The sequence below is a fragment of the Parambassis ranga genome, chromosome 6 (assembly GCF_900634625.1).
Source record: "Parambassis ranga chromosome 6, fParRan2.1, whole genome shotgun sequence".
NCBI lineage: Eukaryota > Metazoa > Chordata > Actinopteri > Ambassidae > Parambassis > Parambassis ranga.
Genome location: NC_041027.1, coordinates 6990518 through 7008826, shown reverse-complemented (window position 1 = coordinate 7008826; position 18309 = coordinate 6990518). Strand labels below are relative to the sequence as shown.

The window sequence follows — 18309 nt, the reverse complement described above, 5'->3', positions numbered from 1 at the left end:
TCTTGCTCAGCTCTGATTGAATAAGCACACAGTTCAGTCATCATTAGGGACTGTTTCTGATGAATCTAAGCATAATTTCCCTTTCATGCAGAATGTCTGCCCCATTAACCTTTGTCTTTGAACAATCCATCTATTGTACTGCATGTTCCTCTTTATCAGCTCGCACTAAACTGAAGTTCCTGTTCTTCCTCTACACTTTGTTCCAGAATGAACTTATGTTACCGTATCAGTTGGTGACATGTTGTATCTGGATGATAAATTTCTGTTGTACACATTTAATGAGAGATGACTGTTTTTCTGAGTCATTCTGATACTGCAGTGATGTAGTACTGCGCTTGAAAATGTATACACTCTGTGTAGCATACGGTTATATTTAAAAAAAAATGATAAATGTTGTATAAAAGTAGAGATTATTGGCATGAAATGTTTCTAATTTTTGGCAGGTTGTGCACTATGACCCCTGCAGAGGTGGAGCTGGCCAGTGGAACAGTCTCTTCCGCTTCAAACATCTGGCAACAGGGAACTACCTCGCTGCTGAGGTCTGTCTCACCTACAACTTCTGATTTCACTTGTTCATTTCGTAGCTTTTACACTGCTTTTTTTAAACTGTGAGTCAAACTGTGAATCTACTTCTCAGTTTCTGAGTGAGTACGGTTAAGGTGAACTTTGGATGATGTGCTGTAGGTGGCACTGTTCCCATTGTTATGGCTACTATCATCCATCTTTTGCTGCTGAATAGTTTGGACTGGGTGATGCTGATGATAATGACAGGACTGTCATCAGAGCTTTTCCCAATGGGAGGTCACTGACTGGTCAATTTCTCTGCAGGCGAACCCTGAATTCAAAGACAACACGGTGGAGTCCAAAGGAGAGGTGAGTCAGTCAAACAAGCGAAATTATACATGTACCTGACCTCAGATGGGGGCGTCACACCAGCTATTAGTGGCAGATTTTTCACATTATCTTCTACACAGAGTTGATAATTATAATTTAAGATATTTGTGTCATCTTTCACCGCAGATCAGGCAGATTGCACAAGGAGAAGCTGAGTTGATGATCAGGATCAATTATGAAATTATGAGTGTTAGGGGTGAAAAGAATAGTAATCTCTGCAGATATAACTTGAAACTTCAGAGCCTTCTCTGTCTCCTCATCCAATAGTTTGTAATTCCACCAGTATGCAATACCACTCTCACAGATACTCACACACACAAACTCTGCCAAACTCAAAGTCTATATCTAGACATTTCTTTTAGCTCTTTGCTACCTTGTACATTTGTATTCTGGCAATACCACACACAACACCGCACACACAAACTCACACACTCTCACACTTTCTCATGCACATGCTGAATTTCAGACACACAGGGGGCTCCTTACATAACGTCTGGGTGTGGGGGGTGCCCTACGAGAGGGGATGGAGGGGAGGCAGACGTGCTGTCTGCTCTGCTCCACTCGCCTGTGCTAAGCTGGTGGGGTGAGTCACCAGCAGAGTGGGATGGGGGGTGGGGGGTGCGGGGGGGAGTTGGAGGATAGAGAAGCCGAGGCGCAGAGGCAGCTCTGGGGAGCTTCCCATTGACATGCAGAGAACAGTGGGAGAAATTAACCCTCACCATTATCTGCTGCATCGGCACACTGTAGCAGCCTACATGCTGCAGAGAAGTCACGGCTCTCTGGCTACATTTCTGTTTAGTCTGATACCTCATTAGTGTAAGAAGCTGTGACAGTATGGTGTGGCTGCATCCGTCTGTCCTCGATTATACATCACTATCTATTAGCATTTATCATCACTAGGAGTCATTTATCAGTGTTTATATGAGGATGTAAGGGCAGATAAGACAACCTGACACTAAGGATGTTACAGTGCTCGTCCTTTGTCCGCACTGTTATATTATATGAAGATGTATCGTGCATGTCAAGTGCACAAGCAGAGTTCCGTGAGTAGTGACCTTGAGATGTTGAGAGAACGTGTTCTTAAATGTCTCATTGATACGTCAGAAAGGGAAATTACTGTAACACTAGTTACAAGCAAACCAAAAAGGGTAATGACATTAACTGACAACAGGTTAGTAACATGACTGGATATAAAATGAGAATTATGAAGCACATGAAGGCACCGTGAAGGCAGAATGATGTTTAGGCAGGTTTTAGAGAAACATATGCAGCCAGCCGGCCATTTGGTGTCCTTCTCAGGACACTTTATTTCAGCAGGACAATGTCAACACAATCTGCACGTAACAGCAGCAACATGGCTCTGTAATAGGAGTCCAGGTGTTAAACTGGCCTGTCTGCAGTCCAGCCCTGTCTCCCACTGAAAGCAATGGGTTCATTAAAAGATCCGTTGAACCTGTTGAACTGGTGAAATTCTATATCCAACAGGAATAGGAAACATTTCAATTGGTCAATAAAACAATGGGAAATCTGTAGATATGTCATAGATACAAATGTTGACACAATAATTTGTGAGTCAGAAAAATTACATGTTTAGTTATTTGAAGTCTGTGACTAAAGTATGCAGAAATCTTCCCTGTATAGACTTGAACCTGCAGACTTTAGCGTTTAACAAATGAATTGTTCTCTTCCTCATGTACATATTTATACTGCACACACTAACTTCTCCTTCTTCTGCATGTGTGTGTGTAGAACGAGACAGATACTGTGTACTCCAAGAGGAAGCATCAGGCAGCAGAGAAGATTGCTTTAACCCTGGTTTCTGTCCGCCATGGGAATGACATCGCCTCTCTGTTTGAGCTGGATGCCACCACTCTGCAGCGGGCCGACTGCCTTGTGCCCAGGTCAGTCACTCACAAGGGTGCAGCATTAAAAAAAAACAAGTTGCCTCTGTAACCTTGTAGTTGTGCCCACATGAGGTGTTTCTTTCACAGCTCAAAGCAAAACAGTACTTGTCACAAAATCTGCCATTAAAGTGCTTTTGTGAGTGAGTTTGATGTCATTTGTGTTATCAGCAGAGCAGAGATGCCCTTAAACTGTGACTCAGTTCATTCAGTATTTTTTGAAACCAGTAACGATTTGCATGTCAACTGTTAACTCTTAATGGATTAAGAGGAGGATTAAATCAGCATGCTTCATCCTCTTGAGACTGTAGAATATCAAGTTGTGCTGGTATCGTACCATCAACTTATCTTGTGTCTGCTGTTAATATTTTGTCCCATCCTTCCTTAGGAACTCCTACGTCAGACTGAGGCACCTGTGTACCAACACCTGGGTGACCAGCACCAGCGTCCCCATTGATACAGAGGAGGAGCGTCCAGTCATGCTCAAGGTCCCCACACAGACACACTCTCCCACACAGACACAATCACACAAATAAATGTTACATCACTTTTTTTTGGCTGTCCCACAGATTGGCACCTGTCCCACTAAAGAGGACAAAGAGGCTTTTGCCATTGTGTCTGTTCCGCTGTCAGAGGTCAGAGACTTGGACTTTGCTAATGATGCCAACAAGGTCTTAGAGTCCACTGTGAAGACCCTTCAGAATGCCAACATTACTCAGAATGAGAGGAGGTGCAGTGAAATAAGCAGTGATCAACATGTTTGACCGAAGTGTGTGCATATTTCATGATTTGCTGTTGCCTTCAGGTTTGTGACTAAGCTTCTGGAGGACCTGGTTTTCTTTGTGTGTGTGGTGCCAAATAATGGACAGGATGTTCTGTCTGTGGTTACATCTACACCCAACCGGGAGAGACAAAAACTCATGAGGGAACAAAACATTCTTGCCCAGGTCAGCACAGACACACTCACAGACACAGAACACCCTTTGTCTTCATTTTCAGAGTGTCTTTACCGCTGCATGTGTGTGTCCGTCCCTGCAGATATTCGGCATACTGAAGGCTCCATTTAATGATCACGGCGAAGGTCCCATGCTGAGGTTGGAAGATTTGGGAGACCAGCGCTATGCTCACTTCAAGTACATGCTGAGGCTCTGCTACAGGGTGCTGCGACACTCCCAGCAGGACTATCGCAAGAACCAGGCATGTTCTCAGCATAATATGTCATGTAATGCTGAGCATTATAGCATTCATTGAGTTGTCATCAGGGTCACTAACAGGCTCTGAGTCAACAAGATGTGAGGTACTTAAGCACAGAGGTGGCTGCCTACAGTATAGATTCTGCCACACTAGAACTCAAACATCCTGTTTATCAAATTAGTGGATGAACAGAAGAAAATAATGAAAATAATATATAAATAAATATAATCAAATAAAAAAAGCACATTTATATAAATACAACATAAATAAGGAGTCCTATAAATAATAGGTTCAGCATTGTTCTACCTGAAACAACTGATTGTCATCAACATCATACCTTTGTTCGGTCAGTTCACTTCCAGGTTTGTGAATGTTTAAAAACAAATTATTTATTTTGTCACGCAGGAATATATAGCCAAAAAGTTCTCCATCATGCAGTCTCAGATTGGGTATGAGATTCTGGCTGAGGACACAATCACTGCACTGCTACACAACAACCGCAAGCTGCTGGAAAAACACATCACAGCCAGAGAGATCGAGACCTTTGTGAGCCTGCTGAGGCGCAACAGGGAACCCAGGTCAGATACGTACGCCTCCCAAACAGAGGAGTAGACATGTTTATTCATTTGGTTTGACGCAGCTTTAATATATGTTTAATTCATACAAGCATTGTGTTTTAAACATTGTCATCTGTTGCCTACTCCTTCAGATTCCTGGATTATCTCTCTGATCTCTGTGTGTCAAACAAAACCGCCATCCCCGTCACACAGGAGCTGATCTGTAAATTTATGCTGAATCCCACCAACGCAGATATCCTGATCCAGACAAAGTGAGTCACACCCTGACTATGGTATCTATATTTAAAACAGCCCGCTCAGTCCTGTCATATTTCAGTTGTTCATTTTTAAACATGTTTAAACACGCATATACTCTCCACAGCATGTGTGAGTGCCATTTCCTTCAGTGTATCTACCTCTTGTGAAATTGATATATTCAGCAGCAGCAGCTCTACATCAGACTGTAATGTGTGCAGTTTTTCTACTAACTGCTTCATGTCACTCCCGTTCCCTCACCACCCTCCCCCAGACTAATCTCTAACACGGAGACCACCCTGGAGTCCTCTCTGCTGCAGGAGGAGGTGGAGGATGAGGAGGTTTGGCTCTACTGGATCGACTCCCACAAGGAACCCCATGGCAAATCCATCCGCCACCTGGCCCAAGATGCTAAGGGCAATCATAAGATAGATGCAGACATCATCACCTACTACATGTGATGGAGATGTTCTCAGTAACACAACAACAGATACATTTAAGAAGCAGGAACTAACCCCCCCCCCTTTTTTTCATCATCTCCTCTGCAGGTACCAGCTTAACCTGATTGCTAAAATGTGTTTGGACCGTCAGTACCTAGCCATCAACCAGATCTCCAGTCAGCTGCCTGTGGATCTGATCCTGCGCTGCATGTTTGATGACTGCCTGCCCTACAACCTGCGAGCCTCTTTCTGCCGCCTAATGCTGCACATGCATGTGGACCGGGACCCACAGGAGTCTGTGGTTCCTGTTCGCTATGCCCGCCTCTGGACCGAGATTCCCTCTAAGATCACCATCAATGAGTGAGCCATTTTTGTGTGAGGTTATACGTACAGTGATCAAGCACATAGTTAAAGTCTTTGCATGTATGTTTTGATTGTTTCTGCAGGTTTGAGTATGAGTCCACTGACAGCTCAAGAGAGGAGATGAAAAGAAAGTTTGCTCCCACCATGGAGTTTGTGGAGGAATATCTCAGAGATGTGGTCAGCCAGCCTTTTCCATTTGGGGAAAAAGATAAGAATGAACTCACACTCGAGGTATAATACACTGGATAAGATGGTGCTTACTGTTAAACTTCAAAGATTTTTCATGTGTGTTACATTTCTTTTTCAGGTGGTGAATCTGGCTCGAAACCTGGTTTACTTTGGTTTCTATAGCTTTAGTGAGCTTCTGCGTCTCACACGCACCCTGCTGGCCATCCTGGATATTGTCCAGCACCCACTCACCTTCATGAACAAGCTCAGCAAAAGCCCAGAGGCCGGTCAGTGCAGTCTGTCATATAAACCTTTAGTATTACAACCTCTAGGTTTATTTTTGTTTATGCCCAGCTGATCTGTTTTCTAAGAGTGAAAGATAACAATATGGCAAATGTATGCAGTAAACAGATATAAAATGATGGTGCACACATGCTGAGTGATAGATGTGTGTTTTTCTAGGCAATAATGTCCTGCGTACAATCCACGGTGTTGGAGAGATGATGACTCAGATGGTGATGAGTCGCGGTGTCCCACACAGCCTCCCTGACACGCCCCCCTCCCTACGCTACGGGAAAGGACACTTCCTGCCAGACAATGAGGACGTCATGGTGATGGACACCAAGCTGAAGATCATTGAGATCCTGCAGGTAAGCATCACCAAAACCTGACGTTCCAGTCATTTCTGATGCAGTTGTACCTTTTTTTTTTAAACTATTTTTTTTTATTTCTCTTTCAGTTCATTCTGAGTGTGAGGTTGGATTACAGGATAACATACTTACTGTCCATCTACAAGAAAGAGTTTGGGGACAAGACCATCACTGACAGCTCTGTCTCTGTAGCTGATATGTCTCTAGTGACACGTAAGACTTTACCCTTTTGTCATGCAGAACATTATTCGTTGTTTATCCGAGCAGCCTATCATACTTAATTGATCTGTGTGTTATTGTACTTTGTCTTTAGCTTCTGACCCAGACATAGATGAGATTACAACAAAGGCAGAGAGCATGTTTGCAGGAAGGTAGGTGATGCTGTGCCTGTTATTCGGCTGCAGGTGTTTTAATTCATTCTCAAAAACTCACATGTATGATTTCAGCTCTGAGCTGAGCGCAGTGGAACTGGATGATGAGGGTGGCCGCACGTTTTTGAGGGTTCTGATCCATCTAATCATGCAAGATTACCCCCCACTGGTGTCTGGTTCACTGCAGCTCATCTTCAAACACTTCAGTCAGAGAGCTGAGGTGCTGCAGGCATTCAAACAGGTAAGAGAACTGTAGTCACATGGTGAGCAAGAATGATGTGGCCAGCTGTCCTGACTGATGTAATTCTGCACAGAAATTCTTCATTGAAAATAAAATATATATATATATATATATATAAAACAATGCGTAAGTAGTACCCTGCATGTGTTTGTGTTTCAGGTCCAGCTTCTCGTGTCAGAGCAGGATGTAGAAAACTACAAGCAGATCAAGGCAGATCTGGACCAGCTGCGTCTGACTGTTGAAAAGTCAGAGCTGTGGGTGGAGAAGAGTGGAGTATTCAGCGGTGAAGACCTGGTGGTCAGGCAGGGCAAAGAGCCAAACGTTGAGGTACTGCTTCATCATCTAAAAGCTTGTTAGATGTTGGTACAACATTTCCAGCTCTGTGGGTATTGTTGTACAGTGCATCAGTCATCTACTGCACTGTAAATAGCTTCTTTCTTTGTTATTATTGTGCATCAGAGCTGATGGAGAACACACAGCGCAGACTGTTTTATTAGCTTAGTACTTAGGAATAATGAGTAATAATATCAGGCTAAACAGGAAGCCATTTTTTTTATTTATCAGGCTTGTAACACATAATGTTTTTATGTCATTGTTGTTAGCTGGATGATAATAATCTTCTCTCCACACATAAATACCTGGTATTTAGAGACAGGATGTCAAGGGTGTTAAAATTCAAGATAAAACCTTTGGCATGGATGTCCTTAGTGAGTGAATGTGTTTCTTCATGTGTGTCTCTTGCCAGGAGGTGGTTCTGAGCCCAGTGCAGGATGGGGATAATAAACCTCAGATTGACAATAACAAGGCAAACAACTATAACATAGTTAAAGAGGTGAGATATGTGTTTTAATGTTGTGGCTAATAACCTTTCGGCTTTACTGTTGGTTGCCTACAAAGGACTTGTGTCTTCTCTGTAGATCCTCCTGCGGCTCAGTAAACTGTGCTATCCCAGTAAGAAGAGTCGTGTGCAGCAGCAGAGGCTGCTGAAGAACATGGGGGCCCATACTGTGGTGCTGGACCTGCTGCAGATCCCCTATGAGACCGTGAGTAATATGCTAGTTGCCAGGTACGTGAATGAATCTGTAAGGTAACTGTAAGGTAATTTGTTTCGTTCTTCCACAGAGTGATGAGAAGATGAAGGAGATCATGACCCTAGCACATACATTCCTGCAGAACTTCTGCAGGGGTAATCCACAAAATCAAGTCCTGCTACACAAACACCTGAACCTTTTCCTCACTCCGGGGGTGTGTTGATGTGACCATATTGTACTACCTCTGCCTTAAATGATAAGGATGTCCTATTTGCAGTATAGCATCAGATTACAGTTGTCTTTTTCTGTTTTCCACCAGTTGCTAGAAGCTGAGACGCTGCGTCACATATTTATGAACAACTACCAGTTGTGCAATGAGATCAGTGACCGTGTGGTCCATCATTTTGTTCACTGCATTGAGACACACGGACGACACGTTCAGTATCTTAAGTTCTTGCAAACCATTGTGAAAGCTGATGGGAAGTACGTGAAGAAATGCCAAGACAAAGTCATGACAGAGGTGGGGATTTCTGTTGGTGTTGGTCATGTTTAATATATTAGATGTTGTGATAATCTTTAACCTTGTGCCATTGGGTATCTGTGTATCCAGCTGGTTAATGGAGGCGAGGATGTGCTGGTGTTCTACAACGACCGCTCCTCCTTCTCAGTGTTGGTGCAGATGATGGGCTCTGAGTGGGAGCGGACAGATGAAGATGGAGCTCTGGCGTATCACAACACTCTCGTGGAGCTGCTGGCTGCCTGCACCGAGGGCAAGAATGTCTACACAGAGTTGAAATGCAACTCCCTGCTACCCCTGGATGACATTGTCAAAGTCGTCACTGACATAAACTGTATACCAGAGGTAGAAATCACAAGGATTTAGCCTAAAATGAATCTGTAGATTAAGTTATGGGGTATAAATGATTCATGCAGTTCAGGCCAGTAATATTTGGATACAATTATATAAAGTAATCAGGCAACTGATCTCTGCAAAATTTCCTGCCCTTCAGGTGAAAACTGCTTATGTGAACTTTGTGAATCACTGCTACGTGGACACAGAGGTAGAAATGAAGGAGATCTACACCTCCCCCCATATCTGGAGACTCTTTGACAACTTCCTGGTGGACATGTCCAGTGTAAGTCTCTGTCAGATTGAAAGGTCACACATGCACCCCTTATTCTCCTCCTAATGAGGCAGTGTATGTGTCAGGGGACGGGAAGGCTCACTTATATATCTGTTCACTTTTTCCATGTGCAGAGAAGATGATAGAAGTGCGTCATGAAGATAAGATTATAAATTATTTTATTTTTGTATTTCAAGGTGTGCAATACCACCACAGAACGTAACCATGCAGATCTGGCGCTGGAGAAGTACGTGACGGAGACGGTGATGGCCATTGTTAAGGGTTTCTTCAGTTCACCTTTCTCTGTCAACCACTCCAACCTGCAGGTATTGTTTTTCACCTCCCATAAGGAGAGAAAATGTGCTACCCAGACAAAGATATGCTCATTCAGGGCATGTCTGACTCCAAACTAGCTGCATTACAGTATAAATATTTAACAGAATTCCTCTTTCACTGCACTTTTGCCTGGGACCTTCATGTTTCATTGCAGACAAGCAGCTGCTTGAGGTGTTTTGTGTTATCTGCACTAATGTCTCCAATCAGAAATGTTCCCATCAGGTCTATGCCCTTTAAGAGACTATTCTCTGCTCTCTCCTTCTTGTCTTTACAGACAAACCAGTCTGTCTTCATCAAGCTGCTCCAGTCAGCTTTCAGAATCTACAACTGCACCTGGATCAACCCTGGTCAGAAGGCTAACATTGAGAGCTGTATCAAAACACTGGCTGACGTGGGTAAGTGTTGTTTTCCTGCTGTGTTTAAGTGTGTTTTTCTTTTGTAACACCTGCGATTTACAAATTCATTTTAACAATAAAAATACTGTTGTAATACACATCTTACAGTATTCTAGTAGAGCAGTCGGCCCAGATACAGGTCCCCCCTGGGCCCTTTGCTGCAAGAGAGTCATTTTCCTCCCATTGGTTTCTGTCACTCTCTACACTGACCGCTATTGGGCAGTAGTGTTGTCCATTAATCGGAAGGTTGGCGGTTCGATCCCAGCTCCTCCCTAGTCATTGTTGTGTTTCCTTGGGCAAGGCACTTTACCCACATTGCCTCTAGTGCACTCACTGGTGTATGAATGTGTATGGATGAATCGGCAGTGGTCGGAGAGGCCGTAGGCGCACCTTGGCAGCCACGTCTCCGTCAGTCTCCCCCTGGGGAGCTGTGGCTACATCTCCAGTTTACCACTGCTCTGTGTGAATGTGGTGTGAATGAATAATGCGTCTGTAAAGTGTCTTTGAGTGTCCTAGAAAAGCGCTATATAAGTTCGATGTATTATTATTATTATTATTATATACTACTAAGACAAAAACAGTGATGCCAATTGTATGAAACATAACCTGCTAACCTCACATGTTCATTTCCCCAGCTAAGGCCCGAGCCATAGCCATCCCAGTCGATCTAGACAGTCAGGTCAACACCCTGTCACTTAAGGTCCACAGCAACATGGTGCAGCGGGCAGCCAAAGATTGGAGGTCCTCTGCTCGAGCGCGACCTCGCAAGGAGCCCCTGGGTGCCCCTGACTATAAAAACATCATTGAGAAGCTGCAGGTGCACTTTTGTCAAAAATCACATTGTAGTTAGTAGTTACTTTTATACTTTCACTAGGTGGGAAAGTGTAGCATATAACATTGTACTTTGACCCATTTTGTTGATAAAATGCTTTGTGCCACATTTCATTTATCCAAAATATAACAACATTCACCAAACTTCCAGAGCTGTCACACTGTAATGTCATCCTATCTGTGCGCTCTCTGTGGATCAGTTGTCTTCTGCTGAGCAGAGGATTGTAGCTCAGATTTGCAGACTTGCATACCACCTAAATATGCCCAGATGTAGTGGAATATCTTGTACAGTTCCTTGCTGGTGTATTAAACAGGAGTCTATTGCTAGTCTAGTCCCTTTGAGACTAAAGTAGTATTGTTTGCAAATATTGTAAATATTATGAAAATGAAAGCACTGACAGGTTAAAATATATCCTGAGGATGACGTGTATGTTAATCATCATTGTCAGTCTTTTATATGTGTATTATGTGTGTGATACAGGGAGTTGTGTCCTGTCTGGAGGAGCAGTTCACCCCGAAGGTTCAGGCAGAGTTTTCAGTGCTGGTGGATGTTCTTCACAGCCCCGAGCTGCTGTTTCCAGAGGCTGCTCGGTTGCGCTGTGAGAGTGGAGCTTTCATGTCCAAGTGAGTAGCTGGGTATAGAGCACAACAAAATGCACAGGAGGCCACATTTTAAGTGCTTTTCTGGATACATAGAAGGAAAAAGTTGTTGAGGGTTAAACTGGTATTTGACAGAAGCCTCTTGGCTTTTTTTCCTGTGGGTGAAAAATAAAACCTACACTTGTTAAGTGTTATCACTGGTAAACTTATCATGAAATGTCACAATGGTTAATACATATTTAGACCTCCAGGGGTGCTGTTACACTGCTGCTGTCTGACCTCTGCGGGAAAGAGAAAAGAACATTTTCTCTGTGGTGATTAATAAAGCATTGCCTTGTTTTTCTGAGCAGAAAACATCTTTTAAAAATGTCTTTCTTGTCACTCTGCCAGATTAATCAAACACACCCAAAAGCTTATGGATAAGGAGGAAAAGCTGTGTATCAAGATCTTGCAGACACTCAGAGAGATGCTGGACAAAAAGGAGTGCTTTCAGGAGTCTGTGAGTACTAAACCCAACATGAAATTAAGATTTCTATGTGTCATACAAAACGCATTGACTGGGAGAACATTTTTTAAAAAGTTTGCCCTGTCTTTATGAGCCAGCAGTGCTGTGCTGCTATCAGCAGTACAGTGTAGTCCTTGTTTTCTCCCAGGTCTGTCGGCCCAGAGCCCAGACTCCCCCTTCATCAGTATGCTGTGGGCCTTTCTATGTTACATAAGGCAGGGAGGCACTTGAGGACACACTCACACTGAGAGGGAGAATAGGAAGGAGAAGGCGAGGAGAGGAGGAGGAGGAGGAGGAGGAGGAGGAGGGAGGGGGCAAGCACTGAACAAACAAATCAATACTGCAGTGAGTGGGGGGTACAGGAGCCCATGTCCTGCTGCACCCCATCTCAGCCAGAGGCCTGGAAAATGAATGACAAGTTGGTAGAGGAGGCTCAAGGATTGTGGCTGGAAGGTGAGGGCCGAAGTAGAAAAAGTGAGGAGCGCTTGTTCCAGTAAATCACACAGAATCTAGCATGAACTGTTTGTTTTACTAAACACTGTCCTGAAGTCTTTTCTCTGACCCTGCTCATATTATGTTTGAGTCACAATGTCATCCTGCTAGAGGCTCAAATTCTTGAGTACTGCATCATAACATGTGCCTTTACCACTTCTTTTAGTGTAATAGCATTAATAATAGACTATCTTTCTCAGCTGCTTGGAAGACTCAGAGTTTTGGTTTCCCTTATTTCTGTTTGCATCTTGTGTTTGCCGAGCTGTTTTTTTTTCTAAAGCCAAATGATTCAACAGTTGTGTGGAACGAGATCACAGGAAAAAAACAGCCACTTTTTTAAAAAGCTTGGCGCATTCGAGAAGCCAGACAGTGCGGTAACGATATGTGAAATGTCAGTTTGTGTAGGTGTGCATGAGTGCGCTCAAGCATGTATTTGTGGCCTCTCTTTGTCATATCCCTGTAGCCCTGAGTGTGGAGCTGCAGTCTCACTGCACGAGAGAAAGAGAGAGAGAGAGAACGATTGATGGAAATAATGAGAGAGGGAGAGGCAGACAGACAAAAACAGAAGGAGAGAGACAGAGTGACAGCATAGGCAGCAGAGGTTGGTGGCTCCCCCGGGGTGCAATGAGTGGGTGGAGGAGAGTGAGAGAAAGAAATGGAGGGAGAGTCATTGAGGGAGGGAGAGAGGGAGGCAGCCATGTGAGGAGCCATGTGAGTGGAAGGGAAAAAAAAAGTGGGCAGCGGCTGCAGGGTGAGGGATTGGAGAGAAGCAGAGTCTGCTCAGTCCATGAGGAGACAGGGCAGGGGGTGCGCTTACGTAACAGCCTGCAGTGGCTGAGCCAGCGTCACGTGGACCATCACGTTCTCCCTCCCTCCCTCCCTCCTTACTCTCACTCCTCTGTCCGCTCACTGCCTCTCTCTTCCTCCTTTGCTCCCTCCATGCTTTGTCTCAGTCTATTGCGTTCTGTCTGCCCGCCCAAGTTATTTTCTCTGTCTAACCCCCTCCCGTCCCTGCTCCTGTCCCACCCAGGCTCTGTATTTGCCCAGTTAATGCCAGGCATGCTGGATGGGCAGTGAGGGCAGAGATCTGCAGTCACAGTACAGATATGTGTTGGCTCTTACTGCTGCACTTCACTTGTTTTGGCTGTCAGATAAGCACTGCTTTATAAATGATCCTGCTCCAACGTGCTCTGAAGATGTTGAGGTGGAAATTTGCAGACTTGAAAGAACATTTAAAATAAATTTGCAGAGAAATACATTATTCTAAACAAACTTCATTGAACTCACGACCATCTATTTGTTGGTAATCAAAGCCATTTGCTCCTATGGGGATAAATATGCTTTTGGAGCCAGCCTCAAGTGGCCGTTTTTGGAACTGCAGTTCCTCATTTAACAGTCCCAGAGGATGCCGTTTGCCTCTCACAGGAGATGTGGATGCTGTGCTGGTAGCCAGTTACTGCATCCTTTCTGTATTGAGCTAACTTTTCTATCAGGTGGGGGCAAAATGCCTCTTTCTCATCTGTCATCGTCTAAGATGTGATTTTACTCAGCGATACATATAAGCATGTCCTCTTGTTTACAGGGCATTGAAAAGCCAGTTATGTAATAGAAACCACTCTCACGCTTTCCTTTTTCCTCCCTCTCTTTCACACTCATCCCCGTCATTCACACGCTGTCCGTCATACTGTCTGTCCGTCTCGCTCTCTTTCCTTTCTCGCCTGCCAAGTTTCACACCACCTGCTCAAGGCAAAGCAGATTTACAGATTACCACCCTCTTGATACTAAGTGCATCACACACACATGCATGTAGAGTTGCATGTGTGCCTTACTCACACACGCAGGCATGCAGTGCCATGCTGGCCATCCCTGTGTGACCTCATCCTGCAGGGTTTTCCCTGTTTGTCTGTCTGCTGATGGGAGTCATGATGGGCCGTGGCTTTCCTAGATGGAGCAGGTCAGACAGACAGTGAGGAATGTGAGCTCAAGCAGTAGGACTCAGACTGAATCAAGTCAGAAAGTTTGTAAACAGAAATCTGGACTCTGAATTTGTGTGTATTTGGCACATAACGTTTGTTTTACTGCATGAATTTGTGTTCAGGGGTTTCTTCTTCCTTCCCCTTGCCCTCACTTGGCTCGATGCATCAGTCAGGTGTCTATTAGGTGAGCATTATGCTTTGGTTTCCATGGCGATGAGGGATTAGCACATGTTGTTTGTCTGGTCTGGTCATGACTGGGCACAGAAAGGCTGTGTAACTGATGTAGAAATGCCTTCAGAGTACAGTGCTAAACAGCCTTTGCTGGCTTTGTGGCAGAGAAGACATCCAGGAAAAAACAAAACTCCCCATGACATACAACTTGATGTTGACCACTGAAATTATTTAAAGATTCTTACAATGTTATAAACAATAAAGCCACTACAAAAACCTCTAAACTGAAAACTAGTAAAAAGGCATAGATGCAGGTGAAACTTCAATGGATGAAATCATCTAGATGCATTGAAATTATTATTAGCTGGATTGACTCGCACATCAGTCAGACTTCTTTCTTGTCGGCTCTATGGCTGAAAAATAGATTGACTACCTTACTCAGACAAATCAATACCAGGTACCTTGAAACAAGCCACATAATCCTGCTTTTGGTGCTAGACAGGATTATTCATCTTTGATGAGTAAAAAAATCTGATGAAACCAGGCTAAAATAAGATGCTGTCTTGGATTCCCTCCTTTTCAGTATGTGGAAATCTCGAGGTTTTATGCATCTTAGAACTGCTATGAATGAGATTAATTGTCATTGTAAACAGTGTTTGGATACACTTCATAGTGTGTTATTCAAATCTGATTGCATGTGAGTTAGATCACTTGTGCTCAGGGAGACACATGACAGGCAAGAGGATGAGCTGCAACATGATTTCCATGAAGGCTGATTCCTTCTAGCTTGTGGGCTGACAGAATAATGTGCGATAGGCCTGTAATCAATAAGTATTTGTTGAAGATGCTTCTGATTTTCACATTCTGAGTGTCATTAAGGTTTTATGTGTCATATAATAATGGTGTGTCGCACATGAAAATAGTCTCAGTTAAAGCTGTGAAACTGTATTTTCTTTGTAAAGATAAAAGAATAGCCACTAAACTGACTCAACATAGATAATAAACAAGAGGCAGTGTGTGGTACTTTAACTCAGATATTTAACTGGTTGATGACTATGCTGTTAGTGCAGTCAGTGTCTTTTGATGACTGAATAACTGTCACACAGACCACAGACGGCAACAACTAAACTGCAGCGCTAGTGTTGGGTTACCAGTTCTGTAGAAACATGGCGGAACAACATGGAGGGCTTCATTAAAGAAGACCTGCTGTGTGTGTGTGTGTGTGTGTATATATATATATATATATATATATATATATATGAAGGGCTCATTCAACAACTTGTACTTACATGTGTTTTTACATAATATAAAATTTAGATCTTCCACTTTAGTCCTTTAAAAAAACTCAGTCGCTAATAACAAAACCTACCAGTTAACAGTCAGGCCTTTTAATGAATGCTTGTTTATGCTGTTGGTCGTGCGTTTCCCTGAACTGGTCTCACCAATTGCTCTCACATGTGGGCTTAATTTGTTTTGCTGATGTGCTTGTTTGTTGGGTAAAAGCATTTTATTTGCTGTGGAATTGCAGCTTGAAAACTCGCAGCACATGATGCCTGTGTCTGTTGCAGGATTTTATCAAATGCACATAGCATTTGTAGACTTCTGGACCTGTGCAGAAAACTTCATAGTGACATGTGCGTGTTTCCTTTCGCAGAGAAGGATACAGAGACAGAATGAGGAGGCAGAAATCATTTGCATGACCTGATGGATAAAGTACCTAAGCTAGAACTCACCCTGTAATTAGAGAGCATTATAATGCTTCCTCAAGCCTCTGTTTATTCACACTCTGTCCAGGGCCATGGCAGATTTTAGAAATCCTAAGATCATGAGTCATCAGTTTCCAAGAAAAATGCATTATCATCAGTGGCTACAGACCTGCCTAAATCTCCACGTTCCCACAGAAAGATCATAAGACTGATAGGTGTGTGGGCTTTTTTTTATTCATGCCAGTCCCTTGGTGAGAAAACCTTGCACACCACATTGACATGGATACGTATCTGTTACAGAAAGCTTCAGCTTGAAGCGTTTTATTTTCTTTCCAGTCTATGCTCACCTCAGAGACAACTGTTTTTATTAGATAACATGCAGCTCGCACTTTTATTCTGTACATAATCAGATTGAGTTTCATTTTGGGTTTTTTGTATCATGTGTTAACAACAACAGCAACAGACGGTCGGTTTCAGTGTGAAACTGCATCCTGAACAAAGTGTATGGACTGATGTTTCTGTGGGGACCTCAGTGTTGCTTCCTGACGGTAAAGTTTTGTGGATTCACGTGTCCTGTGGGAAACTGTGCTATATCACAGTGTACTTGATCCTTATCGTTTACAAAAAAACACACAAGTTTCCTGTTGTGGGAGAAAGTAATATAGAAAAGAAAACTCCACCCCAACAACCCTCCAAGCTCAACCCTGTTTGTGGAACATTGTCCTCTTTTCTGGTCTGAGCCTGTGCTACAGTCAACCTTATTTGAACTGAGCAACTCAAGGCTCTCCACCCATTCCTGGCACTGCCTGTCCTCATGTGCAGCTGGTGCTGCCCTCCTCTGCCTGTGTGAGTTTCAGACCACCTAAACAAGCACAGGGCCCGCTGTGTCTTTGTCTTGTTATCCATGCTTCTCTCCGGAGTGGAGAGAGATCTGCAGACAGCAGAGCTGCAAGCGGTCTGAGAAGAGGGGAGGGGAGGGGAGGAGAGATGGGGGGAGGGGGGGGAGTGAAGATTGCCGGAGGTGGGGATCGGCAGCTCATCCCCAGCTTGGACACCAGAGCCGCAGTGTGGCGTGCCGGTGCACATTTTAAAACACTACGACTGTCTGCTACTTGCTAGATTTTGTTTGTTTCTCTTCTCCTCCTCCTTCTCACCCTCTTCCTCCTCCTCCTCCTCCTTTTTTGTCTTCTACCTCTCCTTCTATCTCATGGCTCTTACATCACCTGACTGGAGTTTTTCTCGTCAATGCAGCAGCAAGCAGATGAGTCAGGCTGGGCTGACTCTCCTCTCCCGCCATCCTGCCTCCCCGCTTCTCTCTCCTCTCTCCTCTCTCCTCTCCTCTCTCTCTGCAGACCTAGCCAGCAGACTGCATTGCCCTGAAGGGAGGCGCACAGGGGGAAAAAAAAACGTCACCCCCACCTCCTTTCAACTTTCCCCTGCTGGAGCTTTTTCACTGGGGTTTCAGAGTAGCGAAAACCAACACATCCTCTGTCAGAAAAGGGGAAATGTTAAGTCAAACATGATTCAATCTGCAATCAGTCATTGGGATGTGCCTCCTTATAGAGGGTTATGCTGAGTTTGTAGTTACGCTGAGAGTGTGTCTGTGTATTGCTGTGTGGAAATGAGAGCTGGCTCAATGGATCCACACCTTCACTTCAAGTGTGTGTGTGTCTGTGAGACAGCCAGACAGTGCAGGCAGACAAGTGTCTCTGCTGACTGCAGATGAGATGGAGTGTTTACTGACACAGGGAGCATCAGCTACACGTGCTCCTCCACATCTTGGCTCTTCAATACACTTAGTTTGAGAATCTTTAGCTGGACTGTATCGGGCCAGCCTTTGTTGTGAGACACAATGTCTCATAGATGAACTGCCAAGATGTGTTTTTTTTTGTCTCATAATTCTTATTTCAACCTGACCTAGGAGACTAGATTACTGTGCCACATTACAGCTTTCCTTCTTACTGTAACAAGCAGCAACTGTAAACAACACTTACAAAGGCGGCTACATAAATGAGTCATATAAAGCTGAATACCAATTAGCAGTATGTGTCAACTTTAATCAAGCTGTGACAATTACACAAGAAGACTTGCAAAAGAACAAAAAGGAC

The 18309-nt window shown here is 43.9% G+C and overlaps 1 protein-coding gene across 2 annotated transcripts in view; it reads left to right on the top strand.

The window, feature by feature from the left end:
• The window catches only part of itpr2 (inositol 1,4,5-trisphosphate receptor, type 2), a 44997-nt gene that overhangs the window by 7523 nt on the left and 19165 nt on the right, over positions 1–18309 (top strand). For both annotated transcript variants that reach the window (XM_028408517.1, XM_028408516.1), the window contains exons 9-37: positions 444–539; positions 829–873; positions 2644–2795; positions 3184–3283; positions 3365–3525; positions 3601–3742; positions 3834–3992; positions 4395–4567; positions 4699–4818; positions 5076–5258; positions 5350–5601; positions 5688–5835; positions 5912–6059; positions 6235–6422; positions 6512–6635; positions 6736–6793; positions 6869–7034; positions 7194–7361; positions 7780–7866; positions 7952–8077; positions 8157–8279; positions 8385–8585; positions 8676–8927; positions 9076–9201; positions 9387–9515; positions 9800–9920; positions 10556–10737; positions 11233–11375; positions 11742–11850. In XM_028408517.1, coding sequence (XP_028264318.1) covers positions 444–539; positions 829–873; positions 2644–2795; positions 3184–3283; positions 3365–3525; positions 3601–3742; positions 3834–3992; positions 4395–4567; positions 4699–4818; positions 5076–5258; positions 5350–5601; positions 5688–5835; positions 5912–6059; positions 6235–6422; positions 6512–6635; positions 6736–6793; positions 6869–7034; positions 7194–7361; positions 7780–7866; positions 7952–8077; positions 8157–8279; positions 8385–8585; positions 8676–8927; positions 9076–9201; positions 9387–9515; positions 9800–9920; positions 10556–10737; positions 11233–11375; positions 11742–11850 — 4182 coding nt within the window. The remainder of the gene's footprint in view (positions 1–443; positions 540–828; positions 874–2643; positions 2796–3183; positions 3284–3364; positions 3526–3600; positions 3743–3833; positions 3993–4394; positions 4568–4698; positions 4819–5075; positions 5259–5349; positions 5602–5687; positions 5836–5911; positions 6060–6234; positions 6423–6511; positions 6636–6735; positions 6794–6868; positions 7035–7193; positions 7362–7779; positions 7867–7951; positions 8078–8156; positions 8280–8384; positions 8586–8675; positions 8928–9075; positions 9202–9386; positions 9516–9799; positions 9921–10555; positions 10738–11232; positions 11376–11741; positions 11851–18309) is intronic.